Here is a 21,086-nt window from a genome sequence, read left to right on the forward strand (position 1 = left end):
CTGTCCCTGAATCCTTTCCACCCCTCTCAGCTCTTATACTCTCTGTGCATTTTACCTAAGTGTCATGATGTTTATTCCTGAGCCCTGGCCCCCCATACTCTGAGAATCTACATGTTAATCAAGCCCTGCTCCCCGCTTTCATGTCAGTGCATCAGAGATCATACTTGCAGAAACGCTGCCTAAATTATAAAGGGCAGAGACCATCTTGATGATCTCTGGATTCAATCCATGTTTTCGATGGATGAATATATGAATGAGTGAATGAATGTATACTCTGTGAAGAGATGAGAAAGGTGGTTATATAATTAATTTTTGTTATCAGCTTTGAATAGAATGGGACTCTTAGTTTATTCTCAGAATCAACTAGCCATGTAAAATCATAACAAATATAAATGTTGACACTTAGGGGACTTAAAAGATTTGTCCAGAATTTTCTGGCTTCTAAGAGTCTAGTTCCATCTACCTTTATCCATGTCACTACACTGATTTATTATTTATTTTTAAAATATGCACCACTTTATTGTGGCATTATGCTAGGCACTAAAGAAAAAGAGATGAACAAGAAAGGATCTTTATAATCAAAAGCTCCATGGTAGAAAAGAAAGACAACAACCACAATACAGTGCCTTAAGTACTAATCAAAAGAGAATGCATTTTCCAGCATCTACCTTAGAAATAATCCAAGTAATTGCACAATGAGAGTGTGTTAAATTTCTGGAGAGGTTTGGCCTCCATTTTCTTTGGCTAATGAATCCAAAGAAGTCCCCCTTCCTCACTTTGTTCCCTGGGTCTGGCTTTAAGAATCCACTCAGCCAATCTTCTTGACTCCGTTTTTGGCACTTTCTCCCACACAAGAGCCAGCACCAGGCATGGCAAACCAACTCATTTAGCTTGGAGCTCTGAGGCAGCCCACACATTAAGGGAAATACGACAAGTTCTGTACTTGTATGGTTTCCTTAAGATAAAAAGCACAACACAAGTGAAAAGTACTTTAAATGTCTGGGACACAATACGGTAGAGTAGAGGAAACAGTATACGGGGAATCTGGTGGGAGACAATACTGATAAATACGGTCTTACTTTTTTTTTTCTTTCTTTCTTTTTTTAGCACGAAGCCTTCAGTTCCCAAAGCCCTTTCCTGTGCTAACTCTGTAACGCTGAGCAAGTCACATAGTGTTTCTGGACCTTGGTTTCCTTATCTGTAAAATGAGGGAGTTGAAGTTGCTTATCTTTAAGGTCCAGCTTGAAAAGTCTGATAAGAACTTTTTTCTACCCTATGTCTTCATGTAAAGGTCCGGTTAGGCTACCCACTTCCTCCCCCAGCTCTGGCTAACCTGAGGTTATACCATTCAAATGCATAAATATGAAGTAAAAAAACTGAAAATTATTTTGCATGTATGGGAGGGTATGGGACATTTTAACTCTAAAATTAAATGGGACCCAGTTCTGTAAAAAAGTTATATGGGAAAAGTGGAAGCACATTGAGATAGCCAGCAGAAAGCAAAGCATCCCAGGTTTTTGACGCGGTGTGGACAGGCTTTGGTCATCAGAATAAATGCCTTTTCATCATTTCAGTTACAGTACGTTTCGTCATTGACTAGGCATGTAGGTACTGTTGCAGGATACTAGGTTAGAGTCTAAAAATATTGAGAGAAAAGCAAGCTGAAAACTCAATTACTTGGCCATAATACAACTACATTGAAAACCACTTTAGGATTTAAGCAGATTAAGTAAATTCCAAAAAATGATAAACAATTAAACTTTTACAATCAATATCAAAGGATTACAGCTGTATATTAAAATTTCTATGCATACTTGTCAGGGAATTCTCAAGGAATGAAAACAGAAAATGCTGTTTGGAAAGTGCTTGCCAAACTTTTAGTAAAAGTAGTTTTCTGCACGTAGGGAAAGTGTAATAGTGGTATTTCAGGTAAAGTGTTGTGCTTGCCTTTGGGCTTAAATCGTGCTGGATAATTAAGAAAATTGCTCCAAGCCTATTTAATACAAAAGAGATATAATCACTTGCCATTATTATTCCAAAAGCATTACATTTTTAAAGAAAACTATCTATCAGGGAGAGACAAGAAATAAAAACAATAAAACTACTATATTTTTTTTTCTTTTTATATTTTCGGATTTGACTTCAAGCAGTTCAACTCCAGGGACCATGTTCTTCACTTCAGATCATATTAAATGGAAGACAGTACATGGAATTTCAGCTCCTTCAGACATTCTGAGGTCCAGCACAAACCTGGGAAGAAGAGTAAGAGGGAAGACCAACTGGAAAATAATAAAGAATGCTCACCAATAGACAGAAATGGAGTCTTTGTGAGGCAGCAGTAATGTCAGTGAAAAACAGCAGTAATGTCAGTGAAGGCTTCCGGGGAGCTGGAAGGATGGAGTAATTGAACAAAAGACAATTGGAGCTTTATTTTCTAAAAGAGGGCTGTTTAAAATGATGATAAAGTCTTGTGTTGGCCTCTGGGAGTAACTTTAAGTATAATGAGAAACAAAAGTCATTCTAGTGAAAAAGTTTCAATAATTGAAAATTACAGATTTAGATGGATCTGTTTACAGGAATGTTGACATCTACTAATAACATGGTATGTATGATTGTTGCTTTTGGGAAATTATAAAAAGCGCACTTTTTGGCCTGGTCCAATGTTGTTAATTTTCCGTGGGACATTTGAAAAGCATGTATATTCTTAATTTATTAGGGTTGTTTTGCTTTGTTTCTGCAAATTCAGAGCTTCTGTCTTTTAATAAGGAGATTTAAATATTTATACTTATTCTGATACGTTTGTGCTTACACCAGCTACATTATTCTTCGGTTACAAGCAAAAGCAGAAACCAATTCTGGCTAACATAAGCAAAAGAGGAGAATGCTGAAGACAGAGAATTGATGATAATGCTTAAAGAACTGGGTAGACTTTAGTTTCCAAAAATACTGCAATAGTATCTTCCGTCCAACATGCTCTTGTTCAGTGTGACTTAGATAATCCTCTCATTGAAAGGTAGCATCGCTGCATCCTCCTCTTGAGTCTGGGTAGACTTATGACAATAGTGGAAACGAAGCCTCATGACTTCTGAGGCTAGGTCAGAAAAGAAAATACAGCTCCTACCTGGTTCTCGTGGGATGCTTGCTCTTGTAACTCAGACACCATGCCATGAAGAAGTTCCAACAGACCATGGAGAGACCCACCTGGAGAGGAAGAGAAGCTCTCAGCCATCATCCCTGGCTGAGCACTCCCGACAGCCTAACACCACACTTTCTAGGCATGTGAACAAGCCATTTTGGAGGTGGGTCCTCCAGCCCTACCTCATGCTCTGTGGAGTAACTGAGCCTTTCTCATGAAATCCTGCCCAAATTACACATTTTTGAGCTATAGAAATAACTGTTACTGTTTTAAGTCGCTGAGTTCAGAGGTGGTTTGTTTGTTATAAAGCAATAAATAACTAGCACAGACAACCAAGATAAAAATGAGTAAGATACAGGGAAACAAGGCTTCCTATTTCTCGGACTAGGAGGGAGGAATGGTCTCTAGTCATACCTTATGGGTAGCTACCACAACTGGAATGAATTAACACTAATCATTTTCAGTCATGCCATTCTTCCGAAGTTTCAGGTTTCGGTAAAGGTTCCTTTCACTGTTCCAGTTTCACACATCTCCTTACCTTTTGTCTACCAATGAGCAGAAAACCTGAGTGACAGCCATGATAATCTGTAACCAAGGGAAAAGAGACAATGATTTAAAAAGTAAAATGGATACAAGAAGTTTGTATTCGTTTTTTAAAAATCACTGTTGTGGTAAGTCACCTCAAAATTAGTGGCTTTATTTAAAAAACACAAATCTATTACCTTATAATCTGCAGGTCATAAGTCCAAAATGAGTCTTCATGGGCTAAAATCAAGATGTTAGCAGGGGTTAGGCACAGTGGCTGATGTCTATAAGCCTAACACTTTGGGAGGCTGAGGTGGGAGGATCCCTTGAGCTCAGGAGTTTGAGGCCAGTATGGGCAACATAGTGAGACTTCATCTCTGCCAAAAAGTTTTTAAAAATTAGCCAAGTGTGGTGTTGTGCACCTGTAGTTCCAGCTACTCTGGTGGCTGAGGTGGGAGGATCACTTAAGTGCAGGAGATCAAGGATGCAGTGAGCCATGACCTCACCACTGCACTCCAGCCTGGGAGACAGAGCAAGACAGTGTGGTTAAAAAAAAATAAAAAAATGTCTGGGCCCTGCTGCAGTGGCTCACCAGCATGGCAGGCAGGCTGCATGAGTATCTGCAGGACAAGCTGGCTGGCTTTCCATAGAGCACTGGTTCTTATACTGGGTGATTTTTCTCACCTGGGGCATTTAACAATATCTGGAGACGTGTTTGGTTGTCACAACTGGAAAATTGCTATTGATATATTGTGGGTTGGAACTAGAGTTACTGCTAAACATCTTATATTGCACAAGACAGCTCTTCACCACATGAACTATCAGGCCCGATATGTCAGTAGTGCTAATGTTGAGAAATCCTGCCTTCAAGCAAGTGAACCAAGAGAGCAAGTAAGGTCAAAGCTGAAATGCCTTTTATTGCCCAGCTTTGGAAGCCCTCTGTATTCTGTGTTGGAGGGATCCACACAAGGGTGTGAATTCTAGAAAATGAGGCTCCTTGGAAATCATCGTCAGCATAGGTACCATGAGAAGGAAGCTTCTCCTTCCATTTCTCGTTTTGTCTTCTCTTCCTTCCTTCTTCCTTCATTTCTTCTGATCTTCCTTCCCTATTCCTTACTTCCTTTTCTTTTTTCAGCTTTCAAAGAGGAAAGCCATTTCTATACCCACCCCAGGTTTCTCTGCACTTGTCCTTAGTCAGTGTTGAATGATGCGCCTATGTCTAAACCAATCATTAGGAGGAAGAATAGAATTACTATGATGAATTTAGACAATGTAACATTTACTCTCCTTCTCGGACTGGAGAGAACCCATATGTTTTATACACACAGAGGAGGGTAAATTATCAAAATCACTGTTTTACTAGGAAGGAAGAAAGAGAATGGCTTTGAGCGGGCAACAAACAGGGTTTGTTACCTTTGTTTGTCATTGTCTTTTGTATCACAATCTTTCTTCTTTCTTTTTGGATCCAGTTTACTCTTTGGTGGAAGACTTTCTCTAACAGCAATTTCGAGGATGGGCAGCAATCTGAATTCTTACATGTCTGAAAATACCTGTCATTATTTTGTACCCTCTCTTAGGTGCTAATTTAGTTTGGTAGTCTTGGTTAAAAACAATTCCCTTAGAAGCCAGGTGTGGTGGCTTGCACCTGTAATTCCAACATTTTGGGAAGCCAAGGTAGGAGCCCAGGAGTTTGAGACCAGCCTAGGAAATAGTGAGACTCCATCTCTACAAAACAAAACAAAACAAAACAAAACAAAACAAAACAAAACAAAAAAGCCAGGCATGGCAGCCAGCACTTATAGTCCCTGCTATTGTGCTGGGGTGGCAGTGGGGTTGAGGTGGTTAAGGTGGGAGGATCGCTTGAACTCACTGAGCTCCTGCAATGAGTCAGCCATGATTGCACTCCTGCACTCCAGTCTGGGTGACAAAGTGAGACCCTGTCTCAAAAACAAAACAAAACAAGACAAACCACCACCACAATGATTCCCTTAGAATACTGTTCCATTGTCAATTAGCATCCATTATTGCTGATGAGAAGGTAATCTAGTTAAGATTTTCATTTTATCCTTCATGCTCTGAAATCCCACTATGAGGTGTTTAAGTGTGTTATTTTTTACCTATGTATTTGGCTCTGAGCTAAATGAGAGCTTTGTACTTAAAGATACTGGAATATTTTCAATTACCTTTTGAGTATTTCCTTCCATCCATTCTCTAGATCCCCTATCAGATGAATAGGGCCTTCTGGATTTATTCTCCATGTTACTTAAATTACTTAAACATCTTAGACGAGGTAATTTATAAACAACGGAAGCAGAATTGATCACAGTTCTGAGAAAGTCCAAGATCAAGATATCAGCAGACGTGAAGTCTGCCGACGGCTTCTTTTTCATAGATGGCACCTTCTATGTGTCCTCATGTGGTGGAAAGGTGAATAGGGTCCCTCAAGCTTCTTTTCTCAGGGCACTAATCCCATTCATCAAGGATCTGCCCTCATGATCACCTCTTAAAGGCTCCACCTCTTAATACGATCACTATGGGGGTTAGGCTTCAACATATAAATTTTGAAAGGACACAAACATCAGATCATAGCAAATGCTTAGAAGAATATCTGCAGCACAGCATTATTTATTCAAATTTTCTATTCAGTTTTTCAAAGACAGTGTCTCCCTCTGTCACCCAGGCTGGAGTACAGTGGCTTATCTTGGCTCACTGCAGCCTCAACCTCCCAGACTCAAGCAATCCTCCCACCTCAGCCACCCTAGAAGCTGGGATTACAGGCGTGTGCCACTAGGGTCACCTAATTTTAGTCTTTTCTCTAGAGATGAGGGTCCTGCCATGTTGCCCAGGCTGGTCTCGAACTTCTGGACTCAAACCATCCTCCCACTCTGGCCTCCCGAGTGTTGGGATTACAGGTGTGAGCCACCATGCCTGGCAGAAATCTTTAGCAAAAAAATTAGGTATCATTGTTGGAGGCTCCTTTTCTTTTTCCTCTTTTCTCATTATCCTGAAGTTAATCTGTATCCTTACTGCCTGTGTCCACCCTTTGTATAGTTTATTACATATTTACACAGATGTAAACAGCATATTGTATTATTTGGCAGGTTTTCAAACTGCACATAAATGATGCCAATTTTCTCAATCCTTCAGATTATGTCAAGAAGAAAAATAGAGCAGGCCTTAGACTAGAAGCCCGGAGCAGGCAATGAGAGCTAGCTAGAATTTAATAATATTTCTTTATTTTCCATTATATTTATTTTAATGGTTTCCTCTCTCCCGTTTTTTTCAAAGCAAGTGTTGTTGGCTTTCCATTTTCAGTAGTGATTTATGTTTTCTTTTATATTAAATGTAAGAAAAAAATGTGAAGTAAGTAGTAATAGTACAGGTAATACAGAGACACAGCCCAAAATTAGGAAATTTATGCTGGAATAGCTGAATTTGATACACACTTGACCGAAAGGAGAAAGTTCAAGATTCTCCTTTTCACTTTCCTTACCAGTTGGCGGTCCCTTTGACACTGCAATCTCTCCTTTTATGGTATTTCCTGCAGCCCGAACCCCTGCCTTCCCCTGGCTGTCTCATCAACCTCTCAGGCTCTTAGGAAACCCTCCTCCATTTAGCACCTGTCGTCATACTGCATATATAACTTTCTCATCTAAAATGAAATCTAAGGGTGGAATTTAATGCCATTACCATGGCACCGTCATGGTCCAAACAGCTCAATAATGTCAAAAAAGTTGATCTGTTTGTGATGTTTCAAGTATAATCATGGGCATAAAATGAAGGCTGTCCATGGAAGAAACTTTAACTCCTATTTCCTTATGTTTGCAGTTTTAAAAAATAGTTGTTTACAGATCTTAATATTTGATCTGAAATTATCTTCTTTCAACTTTGAGACAATACATTAACCTGTTGTGTAGATGAATGGTAAAAGAACAGAGACACAGAAGAGAATAATAAGAACGATGAAGGGAAATTTATCTTTTCATTTCTTCTTATTATTATTCTTTCTTCTTTTTTCTTCATTTCGACTTGGTGGCTTACTGCATACTATGTTGAGCCGGATGATTTTACTAAAAAATGAGAAGTCAAGCAGCGTTTTTAGCATAACACGTTCAAACGTTTGACATACAACGTTCAAAGGCAAACGCTCCCAAACTGTTGAGGCCATTGAGATGCTGCAACACTTTTCACGAATCGTGGTGCCTGATCCACAATGCTTATGAACATGTACAGTATCAGTAACAAAAACAGTACAATGTACACCAGAGGCTGTTTCAAAGTTCTCTGATGTCTGCAGTCATGATGAACTAACTGCACTGGCTTTCATCCATTCATTCATAAGCCTTATTCTGAAGCTGATATTCACACTGCATGATTAAGAAACCATCAGTGCACTGGTCACAAGTACATTCTGCTGTTAACAGAGAAGCAAAGAATGCTTTCAAAGCTACTGCTGTATTTGGGGAAAAGCTCAGTTTCAGTGTTTTCTTTCCATGTATTTTGCGTGGCTAAGGCGGGAGAAGGAGAGCTGCGTGGGGATTGGGGGAAGTGACTTCCCACTCTTGATTACAGAAGCAAGGTCATATATACCACTGCAAAACAGCCAAGCTTTACGGGAGAAAGCGGGTGAAGTGAAATCGCTCTCACGTACACATCTTCCGCCTTACTTCTTATCCGCCAGCCAAACTTTCTCCGTCAATCTGGACAGGTTTGCCACGCAAACCAGTCTGCAAGAAACGCTGAGTGCCGAGGCGGTGGGTGTTTTGGAGTCACCTGAAGCCTTCTAGCTACTTGCACCCAGAGAGCAAGCTTCTCGTTTCAACTCGGTTGTTTCCGTGGGGAATTGCGACACGAGCAGGTCCTGGGTGTGGCGATGCCAAGAGAGCGCTCAGATCTCCTATCTTTCCCGCATCTGGCAAATCTTCCCAGCCCCGAGTCGGCGAGTGACCGGCGCCCCGGACCAGCCGTCGGCATTCCGGGGACCGCGGGTGGACCCGACCCCGCCGCAGCTGCAAATTGCCGAAGCGCCCAGCTGGGTGCACTGTGCGTGTGCGCTTCTCCCTCACTCTCTCCGCGCCTGGAGGCGGATCCCCTTCCTTGCACACAAGTCCTTATATGCACCGTTTGCACCAGCCCGCCTAACTCCGGCCCCACAAATAATTAATGGGGGAGGGAGCGGGTTGCTTTTTTTTTTTTTTCCCTCCGGCTCTTTCTCAGCGCCAGTGCCTTTGAACCTCGCGGAGAAACCCCAGGATGCGATTGAAGGGCCATTTTGCTGCAGTGCACGAATTGGCCACACAAAAATAGAGCTTGGGTCCCCGTGATAAGCAAGTCAAGGTTCAGGAACGGCCCTTCGCCTTCGGCCCGCGGAGCCCGCAAAAGCCTGGGCGGAAAGGGTGCGCGCCCCTCCCCCGTGCACGCCGGTGCAGAGGGACCGGGTCAGGAAGCGCGGCCTGCCGCTCCCCGGCCCTAGACCCCGCCTCCTCCGCCTCCCCCCACCCCTTCACTCCTCCCAGGAAGCGGTGATCGACAGTTCTGTGTGGTTCTCCACCCCCACCCTCCCCCCGCGGAGTGGAGGAGTTGATGTGTCTCATTATAACAGCCAATGCAGCCGCCATCCACGCACAAGCAAAGAAGCATGTCCCATTTAAATACACCCACGCAGCCCCAGCGCCCTTAGCCGATCGGGGCGCTCAGCCCACACGCACCGCGGCTCCGGGCTTGGAGATCCGCGCAGGTCGGGCTCCCGGACCCGGCGGACCGACGCGCGGAGGACCGAGATCCGGCGCGGTGGGGCCGGGGTGGGCGGGGGAGGCTGGGCCCGGGGCCTCTGGCGCTGCACCCGCATGAGGACGCGAGTGAAATAGACCAAGGTGGCAATTCCAAGGGAGCAGCTTCGGGGTGGTTTTGGTCCATTTCTCCAGCGAAGAAGTAGACATGGCGAGCGACTCCCCGGCTCGAAGCCTGGATGAAATAGATCTCTCGGCTCTGAGGGTGAGTAGGACATGGTTTCTGGTTTCTTTCCAGGGCTTTGGGTCAGGGTGAATGGGCTCGGTGCGTGCCCTGGGGGGCCGGGGCCGGGGCCGGGGCCGGTGGGCGGCAGCGGGAGAATGCGACGGGGAGGGAAGCTGGATTCGCGTTTTGATCCGGGGCTGTGCGGTGCTCCCGGCTGAGCCCCTACGGCAGGGACTGTGCGGTGCCGTCTTCCTTTGGCCGTGGCCGAGGCGCCCCCGAGGGCTCGTGGAGCTTATGCCAGTTTCATCGTAGACCGGTGTAAGAGCATTAAAATGAAAGGCGTGTGTGTGTGTGTGTGTGTGTGTGTGTGTGTGTGTACACGCCCCGGGCAGTTGTCTGGTGCCAAGGCGCGAGACCCCACTGTCCCTCCTGCAAAAAGAATGCCAGCGTGAAGAAAGGCACTGGCCCCTCACGTTTTCCTGCTACCTGCAAGATGACACTGCCAGGCTGGCTGTCCCCGCGGAGCCGAACCTTCCGCTCCGAGGGGCAGTTATTGCTATGCTGGTCTTGTAGATGGCAGCTGCCTCCCCCTCCCCCTTTTCTGCCTCCCGCGCCCGGCGCCCTCTCGGCGCTCCCCGAAATGCCAGTCTGCCACTCACCTTTATTTATGGCTTTAACTCAGCCCTGCCTGTGCTTTCTGACTTTGTGGCTGTAACGTTTCAGTTTTATGGCTGAACTTACGCAGGTGAAAGGGATGTGTTTTCTGCTTTTCCTCAATCAGACCGGAACTCCCTGGAGTGTGTGTGTGTGTGTGTGTGTGTGTGTGTGTGTGTGTGTATGTGTGTGTGTGTCTGTGTGTGTGGTTTCCCCGTGTCTGTGGCCAGTCCTTTGTAGAGCACCTCCCTCCCCCCAGCCCCACCGGTTTGCGTTTACCTTCACGTGAATTACCTCAGACGCCGTTTCATTGTATTGACTAAGACATCACTGATATAGAATCCATTTTGCTGTTGTTTTGAGATCAGAATACCAGGAATCCCAGTGCTGCCTCGACGCTTCCCCACCCCCAACTCTCGATCCCAACACACTCCTTCGGGGAAGGGGCAGAGCTTTCTTGCCATTTTAATTAGATACTGCCTACCGGGAAGGGGGTGAGGGGTGGGGATGGTGGCACCAGCGGGTGTCTGAGAAGGATTGGACACGAATTTAAGGCCGGCTTCTTCCTCTCCCGAATCAAAAATAAAAATTTAAAAAATAGCGAGTGCATAGACTTGATGTATGGAGGATGGGTGAGAAGGAATTGATGGTGGCTCTCCACAGGGCGACACCAGGATGGATGAAGCATGGAAGTTCACACGCCCTCCTGAGGAATACATTGTTAGATTGATGCTGAATCTTGGGGCCATTTACCTGGATTCCTAGTACTTCTGACATTGCCTCTTTCTGTACCGATATGTTAAAGAGCTACCTTTGTGATCAACGTGGTAATTTCTCTTTGGTCTCCTTAATTAAACCTTTCTTTCGCCTCCCTTTTAATAACCCTTTCTCTCTTCGTCGTAATCTGTGGGGCCAAGAGGCGAGGTTTCAGCAAGGCAGGTAATGAGTTGAGAAGAAACAGCTGCCGTTTGCAATGGGCTATTCTGATAGTTGGGCAACGAGAGCTCATTCATGCATTATTACAGGAAGCTGTCTATTTCCCTGGAGTGGAAATGCCACATCAAGAACCGGCTGCCCCCTGCGCAGCGGGGTGGGGTTGGTAACAGGGTGGGTGCTTTGGCCAGGTCTGTGGCTTCCTGCTTTACCGACTGTATGTGTTCATTTGCCCTACTTTCTGCGCTGGGAGTTGCTGCGGGCGGGTTAATCAGGTGGATGGATGGCCCAGACTGGGGGTGGGGTGCTGCGAGTCGGTGGTGGGGTGTCGGGGTGGGGGGCAATGGCAAAGGGCGACGGGGTCTGAACAATGCGCAGGGCTTGCGGTGATTTCCCTGGGCCGGAATCTCGACCTTGCTCCTCTATTGGAAAGCAGTCTGATGCGATTTGAAGTTGGGCCGGGGCTTGTCCCTTGTGGGCTTTTTCCTGGGGAAGGTTTTCTGAAATACCAAACACGGAGCCCGTAGGTACGGCAGCAACCGGTGAGGGCCCACCGGGTGGACGAGTGCGGTTCACACTTGGGATGTGCGTTCTTGTGATCTGTGTTTTGAAAAGATATCTTTGCACGATTCACTGAAGTTGTTCTTTGTGGCCCGGGCTGCCTCTGTTTTTCTGCCTGCTGGGAGGTGTGGAAACAGAGAGGGCCACAGCTAGCTTGGGGGACCAGGAACTGCTGGCTAGACGACTTAGATGCAGACGTGGAGACAGTTATAACTTGGAGGGCCAGGGTCTTTGACCAGTCTTGTGGGTGAGGTGTGCCTGCTGGAGTGGGTCCAAAGGCCACATAGGTAATCTCCACAAATCAGAGGGCAGATCATCTCTACCTTCCCACATTTGGAGAGGGGGGCTCATCTAGATGAGATGTCTCATTGGTTCCTAAGCCCTTGGTAAAGGCTGCCTGCTGAGCCCCTCCTGGGGAATGCCTGACCCCTGAAATGCAGCCAAGGTCAGCGGCTTCTAGGAGCATTTGCTGCAGACTTACCAGTCCCTTGCTGTTTCGGTGGTTCTTTAATGTACACAGTCAATGCTCTTTTTGTAAACCCTGGGCTCAGTGCATTAAAAGTAGATCCTGTCTGGAGAGGCCTTTATCCTTCTCACTTTGGGGGCCTATTGTTCTCAGCCAGTGATCCCAGACTGGACCAAGTCTAAATTTTCCCCAAATAGTAACAATGCGTAATTTAAACCAGAGCAACCAATGGCAGCACTGATCATTCCAATTACGCAAGATTTGCATGGCTTAAAAGTGAGTGAAGCAGGATCTTCTTTGGTTAGAAAATAGGTAATTTGAATCCAGTTTTAGCCTTGAATGTTAGAGCTCACAGAGATAAACGAAATCTTGAGGGATGGGATGGGATGGGATGGTTTTATGGCTTTAGAGCTGGAAATAGACTTGTAGAACACTCAGCCGCTCCTTTCATTGAACACTTGGGTAACTGAAGCCCAGAGACGTGAAGTTAAGTTGTTCAAGGTCACACAGTAACAAGGGGAGGGGACAGCAAGGAAGCGTGGTTTGGGGAAAGAGTCTGGATTTCCTGACTCCTCATTCAGTGCTCTTTTCTCTAAGTCACACTTTTTGTGGCTGAATCAGAAATCAATAACACATTTTCTGCCTGAGTACAAAAGAATAGCAGAAAGGAATAATTTCACCAGTGCCAGGGAATTTTATTGATTGAGAATAGGGAAACTACATGCAAGGAAGCTTGTGATATATGAAACCATGGAGCTTTAAGCTACCTTTGGAATTATTCTTGTCCAGGCCCCGTTCAGTGCCTACTCTTTAGGCAAATGACTATTTGAAATCACCTAGGACGGATAGTTGTCCTGCACAGGTAACCTCTCTCAGTAACCCGTGTCCATCTGAGCATGTCCCAAGGCGTCAGTCTAGGTATACACATTATTCAGATGTCTCTGCATGTGAGGTTTATAGAGTTCTGTGTTTGTTTTGTATAATCTATGAGGATACATATATTATGTGTAGTATTATGGATATAAACTGTATCCATGTGGGTGTATGAAAATGTGTATATACATACATAAGGCTACAGCAAACAATTTACTCATTCAAACCTGGGGCTTGAGTCATTCTTGCTTCAAGGCATCTCAGTATTAAAAGACATGAAACTTGCCACCAGTGTGCTTTATTACATAGGAGGTGAGCTCGGCCCACAAAGCGTTTTGGAGATTAGCATATTTCTGGACCTAAGCACCTTGGCTGTCCTTAACTTGGCCCACAGGGTAGGGCATTCAAGGCCAACAGTTGGCTGCTGCTGACCTCATCCTCTCAGCTTCTGCCGGGACTCACATACACTTTTGTATTTGATCAAAATTAGATGACCTACGTGTGTCTTTCCCCTTACCCCTCACTCCCTAGCCATTTCTTTCTCTATTGAAACCCAGATTTCAGAATTGGCCTTATCTGAAACCCTTGCATACATCCCTTTGCTACACTTTTCATGTTCATGTTTCACTTCATGTGGGATTTTCTTTTCTTTTCTTTTTTTTTGAGACAGAGTCTCACAGTGTTGCCTGGGCTGGAGTGCAGTGGCATGATCTCAGCTCACTGCAACCTCCGCTTCCCAGGTTCAAGTGATTCTCCTGTCTCAGCCTCCCGAGTAGCTGGGATTTCAGGCACCCACCCCCATGTCCAGCTATCTTTTAAAGTATTTTTTTAGTAGACACGGGTTTCACTACATTGGCCAGGCTGATCTCAAACTCCTGACCTTGTGATCCACCCACCTTGGCCTCCCAAAGTGCTGGGATTACAGGCATGAGCCACTGCGCCTAGCCAGTGTGCGATTTTTCCTTCTGCTTCTTTACTAAACCATGGACTACTTGAGGGCAGAGGCTAGGTCTTGTTCATCTTTGGATCCATAGTCTCTACTAGTTGATAGTACATGAATGAATGCATGGGTGAATGGAGTGGAATGAACACCGTGTCCCCGGTTGTATGTCCACCTCTTATTAGTTCTGTGACTTTGGGTAGATCATTTAACCATAGTTAATAGGAATGATCACAGCTGTTTGCCTTTCTCACACACTGGTTTCAAAATCAAAGTATTTAAGGCAATGCTTTAAAAACCATACAGCACTATACAAATATGCTATCCCATGATTAAGCAGGCTTTAGTGGGAAAATTGATCCTAACAACATTCGATTGCAGTGATTTTATCTAATGGAAAATTATCCTGGCTTGGCACAGGGGCTCACACCTGTAATTCCAGCACTTTGGGCGGTTGAATTGGGAGAGCTGCTTGAAACTCATAGTTTCAGACCATCCTGGGCAATGTAAGGCGACTTCATTTCTACCAAAAAAAAAAAAAAAAGCAAGTGTGGTGGTTTGTGCCTGTGGTCCCAGCTACTGGGGAGACTGAGGTAGGAAGACAGTTTGAGCTTGAGAAGTCGAGGCTGTGTCACAGCACTTCAGCCTTGGTGACAGAGTGAGTTCTTTTCTCAAAAATAGGAAAAAAAAAAAAAAAAGAAGAAAGAAAAAAGGAAGACGATTAAGAAAAGAAAAAATAATCCTGAGAAAAAGGTGTCAGAAGGTTCCGACTCTTTATAATAGCACCTCAACAGACCTTAGCCGCCTTTCTCCTTCTGTGTGCCAATACGACCTTACGTGTTTCTCTGATGGCCTGAGTATTAGCATTCATTACATATGCGGTAAGCTCAGACCCAGAGCTTTTTGGAGATTAACATATTTTTAAACTAGTATCAACTATCAGCTTTGTTCACTAAAACCTTCTTTTCAAAAAAACTTTTTCTCCTTTTTATTATTACTGATTATTCAAATACAAACACATTATGTCCATGCCTTCCCAAAGTTTTTTTTTTTTAGGTAGAGTGGACACCTAAAATGATACACTAATGGCCCAGTATTTAAAACTTTCTGGTGAGAGGTCTCCTGGGGCTTAAAGAAATCTCAAAACATTATTAATTCATTACTCCAGAGCACTTAATTAAATGTGGTCTAAAATGAGATTTTAGTAAGGTTGCACGAATTGATAACAGTATCTCAAAATGATAACAGCATGGCGATTTTTTTCACTAGATACCCTTTGTGTTTTTCAGAGATACTAAGCAGGTGTTTTCTTTACAGTGACATTTCCTTATAAAAAGCAGGGTGTGCTGGTAGTTATCAGAACATCAGAGAAATATGCATAATCGCTTTCAGTATTCATTATTAACTGGAGTAATCATTAGTACAAAAGCCAGTGTAAGTCATGGTTTGCTGTTTGCATAATTATCTACTTAGGAGGTCATGGAATATTTTGTTGATGAGAGAATACCCAGTACATTTTCTTCAGGATATCCTGCTTTTCCCCCGCTTATCTGTAAGACTCTTTGAAATCTTACAATTTTGAGTCTAGCCCCTTGGGCCTTTCTTCCTTCTGTGTCTCTGCCCTGGAATTAATCTTCCGCACCCTTCTTATTCCGACGCCCCTCCTTCTCGCAGTGATAGCAGTTCTAAAGTCCACCCAGCCGGGCGCTCCTGTGATTGAATCATGACCGCCATGCCCAGCTGAGCACAACCAGTCTCTGATTCCCTTCCTGATAGAATTTGGAGTAACTTGAGTCTGAAAGATGCTTTAATGTCAAATTGCTTCTTACATTTCTGTGGGGGAAGTAGCTCTCTGAGAACAGGGCCTAAACTGGTTTGTTAGCAGTGTGCTGAGAATTCTAAGAAAATCTTAATGATATTTTTTGAATGAAATGTTATTCTGCACATATAAATATAAGGTCTCTAGTGGAGAGAGAGGGAGGACTTAAGTAGAAAATGTTGGATGAATTCCGCTTGTGATTTCTTCCAGTCTGGTTGGAAGCTTATTTCCCTTTAGAGAAACATGATTCTATCCACTTCTTTTTACATGCCCTGGTTGTCTCACGGGGATGCCCTCAGCTTCTCAAAACACATTTTATTTCGCCCCAACTTAAAATTCTTTCCTTTCTGTTGATCATGTGGGTCCCCTTGTCTCCACTGTTCCCTGAAAGTACCGTAGTTACTCTCCTCTGGGCAACACCCGCGACAGGACCCCGCCTCCTGCTCCTCTCCCACCAGCCTTCTTCCGACTGTCTCTTGTACACTGTAGCCCCAGGAGCCTTCCTAACGCGCAGTTTCAATCTGGTTGTGTTAATTCAAGGCCTTCCCTGACTCCTTAATCTACACATTGAAAACTAAACTCTTTAGCAAGTTGTCAAGACCAGCTGCAATTCGGAGGGGCCTCCCGCCAACTTCATTACCCCACGGATGCTCTGTGGGAGGCACTCTGCCTTAGTCTCCTTTCCTGTACCTACTGCCGCAACACTAGAAATGTAAACTCTCTCCCATTCATAGACTGTGTTAGAACTGACCTCACACCTCTTTCGTAACACTCAGAACTTTCTGTCTTGGATTATATTCACTACTAGACAATTGCTTCTTCAAGGCAACGTTTGAATTTCTTAGGGGTCCTCACCCTAAGAAAATCAAACACAGCAGGCGTTCATTCAAGGGACAGATTTTGAATTAACAAAATATATAATGTGCAGCCCTTTTAGAAGGGCTGGAGGTGGTGCTATGTAGAGAGTGTATAGAAACTTCACAAAGGTGGGACCTGTGCTGACCAGAGCAGGATTTCAGGGATCGTGAGTTACATTATAGTCTATGTTGCATGACTCGTGGGGACACCTTTTATGAAGAGTACAATTCCAGTGGATGCTAATTACAAAGAGTACAATTCCTGGGGCACCAGTTACGAGAATACTATGCCTGATCCTGGGTAGGTATTCCTATTTCTAGAATTTTCCTACCGAAGAAAATGTTCTCTCCATTGTCTTCTTATTCTAAGTTTTGAGAGATTTAAAACACCGTGTGTGGCCAGATGACGTGGCCTCACACCTGTAATCTGAGCACTTTGGGAGGCTGAGGAGGGCAGATCATGAGGTCAAGTGATCGCGACCATCCTGGCCAACATGGTGAAACCCCGTCTCTACTAAAAAATACAAAAATTAGCCTGGTGTGGTGGCGGATGCCTGTAGTCCCAGCTACTCGGAAGCCTGAGGCAGGAGAATCACTTGAACCCGGGAGGCAGAGGTTGCAATGAGCCAAGATCGTGCCACTGCACTCCAACCTGTTGACAGAGTGAGACTCTGTCTCAAAAAAAAAAAAAAAAAAAAAGAAAAAAGAAAGAAAGAAAGAAAGAAAGAAAAAAAAAAAGGTTAGAATTCCAAGCCGCATGTGTGTGTGTGTGTGTGTGTGTGTGTGTTTGGAGTGTGTTTCAATTATTTTAATAACCTGATAATATTTATGACTACTATATTGATTAAATAGTAATAGGTGGGTGGGAAAGGGTGTGCTTCTAGAGTGGCCCACTGGAAGACAATATTGAGTTTTTATCTTGACAGAGGTGGCAGTGAGTGGGTAGAGTTTGGGAGATGGTGAGGTTTAATGAGGCACACAAGCTGGGAGTTAGAGCTCAGTGTCACTGCTAGGAGTTAGAGGTGACTTCCAGAAATTTCTATTGCTGGGATGCGTATTCCTGGAATATGTAAGGGAATTAGGGGCAGGACTGAGGGCATTTAAATAGCCATTGATTCTTATTCTACCTGTTGGGGATAGCAAGAGATTGCAAACTATGGACCTCAATGAGCTGAGAATTGCTATTGAAAGTAATATCCCTTCCTAATTTTAAAATCAGTTATTTTTCCCAAACTTTAGATTCTGATTTATTATTTAAGTGTTGTTCCAGTTTTTGAAGACAGAGTGATGGGGCGATGGGCTGTGACTTCTACTGGGTGCTCCCTTACAGCGTTGCTACTGGATACCTGAGGTTAGACTCTGATATAACCCTAGACTTTCAAGTGTTGTCTCTCCAGTTAGTCAAATTAGAACCTTGGCAGTATGGATCAAGCAGGAAATTTGTAGACTTTAACAATACATTACATATGTTACAAACATTTGTTTGATTAGTGTATGAGAAGGTACAAATTTGGGTGCAGTGTCAATTTGGGTCCAGTACTCTGTGATTCTATGAAATATGATTAACTGTAGGGGAAGAAATGCACATGGTATCTGGCATTCATTCATTCATTCATTTGTTCATGTATATATGCATTCAGTACCGATTATTGGGTGCTACTAGTTGCTGGGGCTGAGCTGAAGACACTTGTATGGTTTCTACACCCATGGTTGGATGGAGAAGAGAGTCTGCACTTGTTTTTCACTACACTTTAGGCACACTGATTTTTTTTTTTTCTGTTTTGTAGATATGCCAAGCTCATTTTTGTAGTTCTCCATGTCAGAAATTTCACATGGAGGGTTCCATCTTATTATTTAGGTCTAAGGGCAGATGCCGCCTGTATTATTACTTACGTATCTGCATAACAGGTTTACCCTCAAGCTTAGTGGCTTAAACAGCAAGAACTGGACCAGGAATTCAGAAGTGGCTTACCTGGGTGGTTTTAGCATGAGGTGTCTCCTGAGGTTGCAGGATGATATTGGCAAGGTCAATATCTTCTGTAGGCTTGACTGGGGCTGGAGGATCACTTTCAAAGACGATTTACCTGTGTGGTGCTGGTTGCCGTCAGGAGGCCTCAGTCTTCCTCATGCAGGTGGTTCCACTGATTGCTTGAGCATCCTCATAACATAGTGCCCACTTTTACCAGACAAATCAAGAAAGCAAAGCAGAAGCCACCATGTCTTTTATGACCTAGCCTTGGAAATCACACACCATCATTTCTGCAGTACCCTATGGGCTACTCAAGTCAGGCCTATTCATTGTGGAAGGGCTCTCTTAGAGGCTCCCTACTACACAGAGAGGCTTCCTTTGCAATATATCTCTGAAGTAGCACTCCCTCCCACCCTGTAACTGTCCAGTTCAGTGCTTTATTGTCTTTAAGGCAGTTATGACTATCTGATTTTTTTTTTAAAAAACCCGGCTCTCCCAACTGGAGCCTGATAAACTTTGTGAGAACAGGGATCTCACCTGCACGTCTAGCACTCCATTTGGGTGCTTTGAACTGTGTCTGGCACATGATAAATGTTGATTGAATAAATATCAACTGTATGAATGAAATTAATTCATTCATTTAGAAGGGATCTTTATTTATTACACCTCATACCTCCAAAAAATAAGTTGTGGATCCTGCTGATAAAAGGGACAAATAGGATAAAGCTGTAAAACCATGATGAAGGTAAAATGAAAAGTAAATGGGGATTGTGTTTGCATAATCTTTGTCTGTTCATCTACTTATCTATCTGTCTATCTAGGGCTTGGTGATCCAATTGACCTCTTTTGTAGGTAGAAATTGGGGCTCAGAGAAGTTACTTGTCTAGTCCAAGGATGAAACTGGAAAGCGGAACTGGGTCCCGTTATGCCATGTCCCTCAACTGGATTGCCAACATCCTGGACATCTTAGCGAATCAGTCATTCCCACAACACAAAAACCAGTCTAACAATGTATATACGCGAAGATGGTTATTAAGTTGTTTGTATGTATGGAACACACTGAAGACAGTGTGCTCCACTGTGAAGAAACCAAATCGAATTAGATGGTAGAGGAGAATTCAGCTAAGTTAATCAATATAGAGAATTAGCAGTGTTTCAGATGTAGAAAATAAAAGTTATGATTCTATGTGCAAAGAGGCCACCTGTAGCAGCTGAAGATAGATGCCGTATTTTAACCTGGGTAAGAAGCTGCAAAGACTCCTGGGGCTGTAGGGCCCAGAAAATGCAGACTGTGAAAGGGAGCAAAGACTAATACTGCCGAGTTGTTAAACATTTGTTTAATTTTTAAAAAGCTTTTCTGGTTCTCATGATAAAAGTAATGGTCATTGCAAGGGTTTCTGTGTGGTCATTGCAGAAAATTTGGAAAATGGAGAAAAAATAAAAAGAATTCTCAAATTATTCAAACTTATGATTCCTGATGATAACTACATATGCACTTTGGTGTATGGCTTAGTAGTTTTTTCCTATGCATGGCTAAATAGTTTTTTTTTTTAAACAATGAGATCATATTGTATATATTATATATAACCTATTTTTTAAACCAATAATTAGCCTTTTCTCATACCATTAATCTTTTTCTATGGCATAAATTTTAAAACTCCTTTTTCATGAGAAATTTAAACTTACGTAAAAGTGGACAGAATACAGGAAGCAACAGATACAGGAAGCTGGAGAGGATGTGGAGAAATAGGAATGCTTTTACACTGTTGATGGGAGTGTAAATTAGTTCAACCATTGTGGAAGACAGTGTGGTGATTCCTCAAGAATCTAGAACCAGAAATACCAGTTGACCCAGCAATCCCATTACTAGGTATATACCCAAAGGATTATAAATTATTCTGCTATAAAGACATATGCACACATATGTTTATTGCAGCACTAATCACAATAGCAAAGACTTGGAACCAACCCAAATGCCATTCAATGATAGACTGGTTAAAGAAAATGTGGCACATATGCACCATGGAATACTATGCAGCCAGAAAAAGGATGAGTTTATGTCCTTTGTAGGGACATGGATAAGCTGGAAACCATCATTCTCAGCAAACTAATACCAGGAACAGAAAACCAAACACCACATGTTCTCACTCATAAGTGAGATTTGAACAATGAGAACACATGGACACAGGGAGGGGAATATCAAACACTGGGACCTGTCAGTGGGTGGGAGACTAGGGGAGGGATAGCATTAGGAGAAATACTTAATGTAGATGATGTGTTGATGGGTGCAGCAAACCACCATGACATGTGTATACCTAGGTATCAAACCTGCACATTCTACACATGTATCCCAGAACTTAAAGTACAATAAAAAAAAGTAGACAGAATACTGGAATGC

The 21,086-nt window shown here is 43.5% G+C and overlaps 1 protein-coding gene and 1 long non-coding RNA gene across 5 annotated transcripts in view; one reads left to right on the forward strand and one right to left on the reverse strand.

Moving 5' to 3' along the window:
• Positions 1–2,133: 2,133 nt before the first annotated feature.
• LOC141585570 (uncharacterized) lies at positions 2,134–10,497 on the reverse strand. Its single transcript, XR_012519101.1, has 4 exons — positions 10,276–10,497; positions 3,675–3,721; positions 3,122–3,201; positions 2,134–2,250 (listed from the first exon to the last, which is right to left on the reverse strand). It is a non-coding gene; the product is annotated as an uncharacterized LOC141585570 (long non-coding RNA).
• TNIK (TRAF2 and NCK interacting kinase) overlaps positions 9,215–21,086 on the forward strand; it is a 410,093-nt gene continuing 398,221 nt past the window's right edge. For 2 of the 4 annotated variants that reach the window (XM_003925097.4, XM_003925098.4), the window contains exon 1: positions 9,215–9,655. In XM_003925097.4, the coding sequence (XP_003925146.1) occupies positions 9,599–9,655 (57 nt within the window). In that variant the 5' untranslated portion in view covers positions 9,215–9,598. The remainder of the gene's footprint in view (positions 9,656–21,086) is intronic. The other 2 variants (XM_003925096.4, XM_003925099.4) reach the window with 1 other exon arrangement.

This window comes from Saimiri boliviensis, chromosome 9 (assembly GCF_048565385.1).
Source record: "Saimiri boliviensis isolate mSaiBol1 chromosome 9, mSaiBol1.pri, whole genome shotgun sequence".
Lineage (NCBI taxonomy): Eukaryota > Metazoa > Chordata > Mammalia > Primates > Cebidae > Saimiri > Saimiri boliviensis.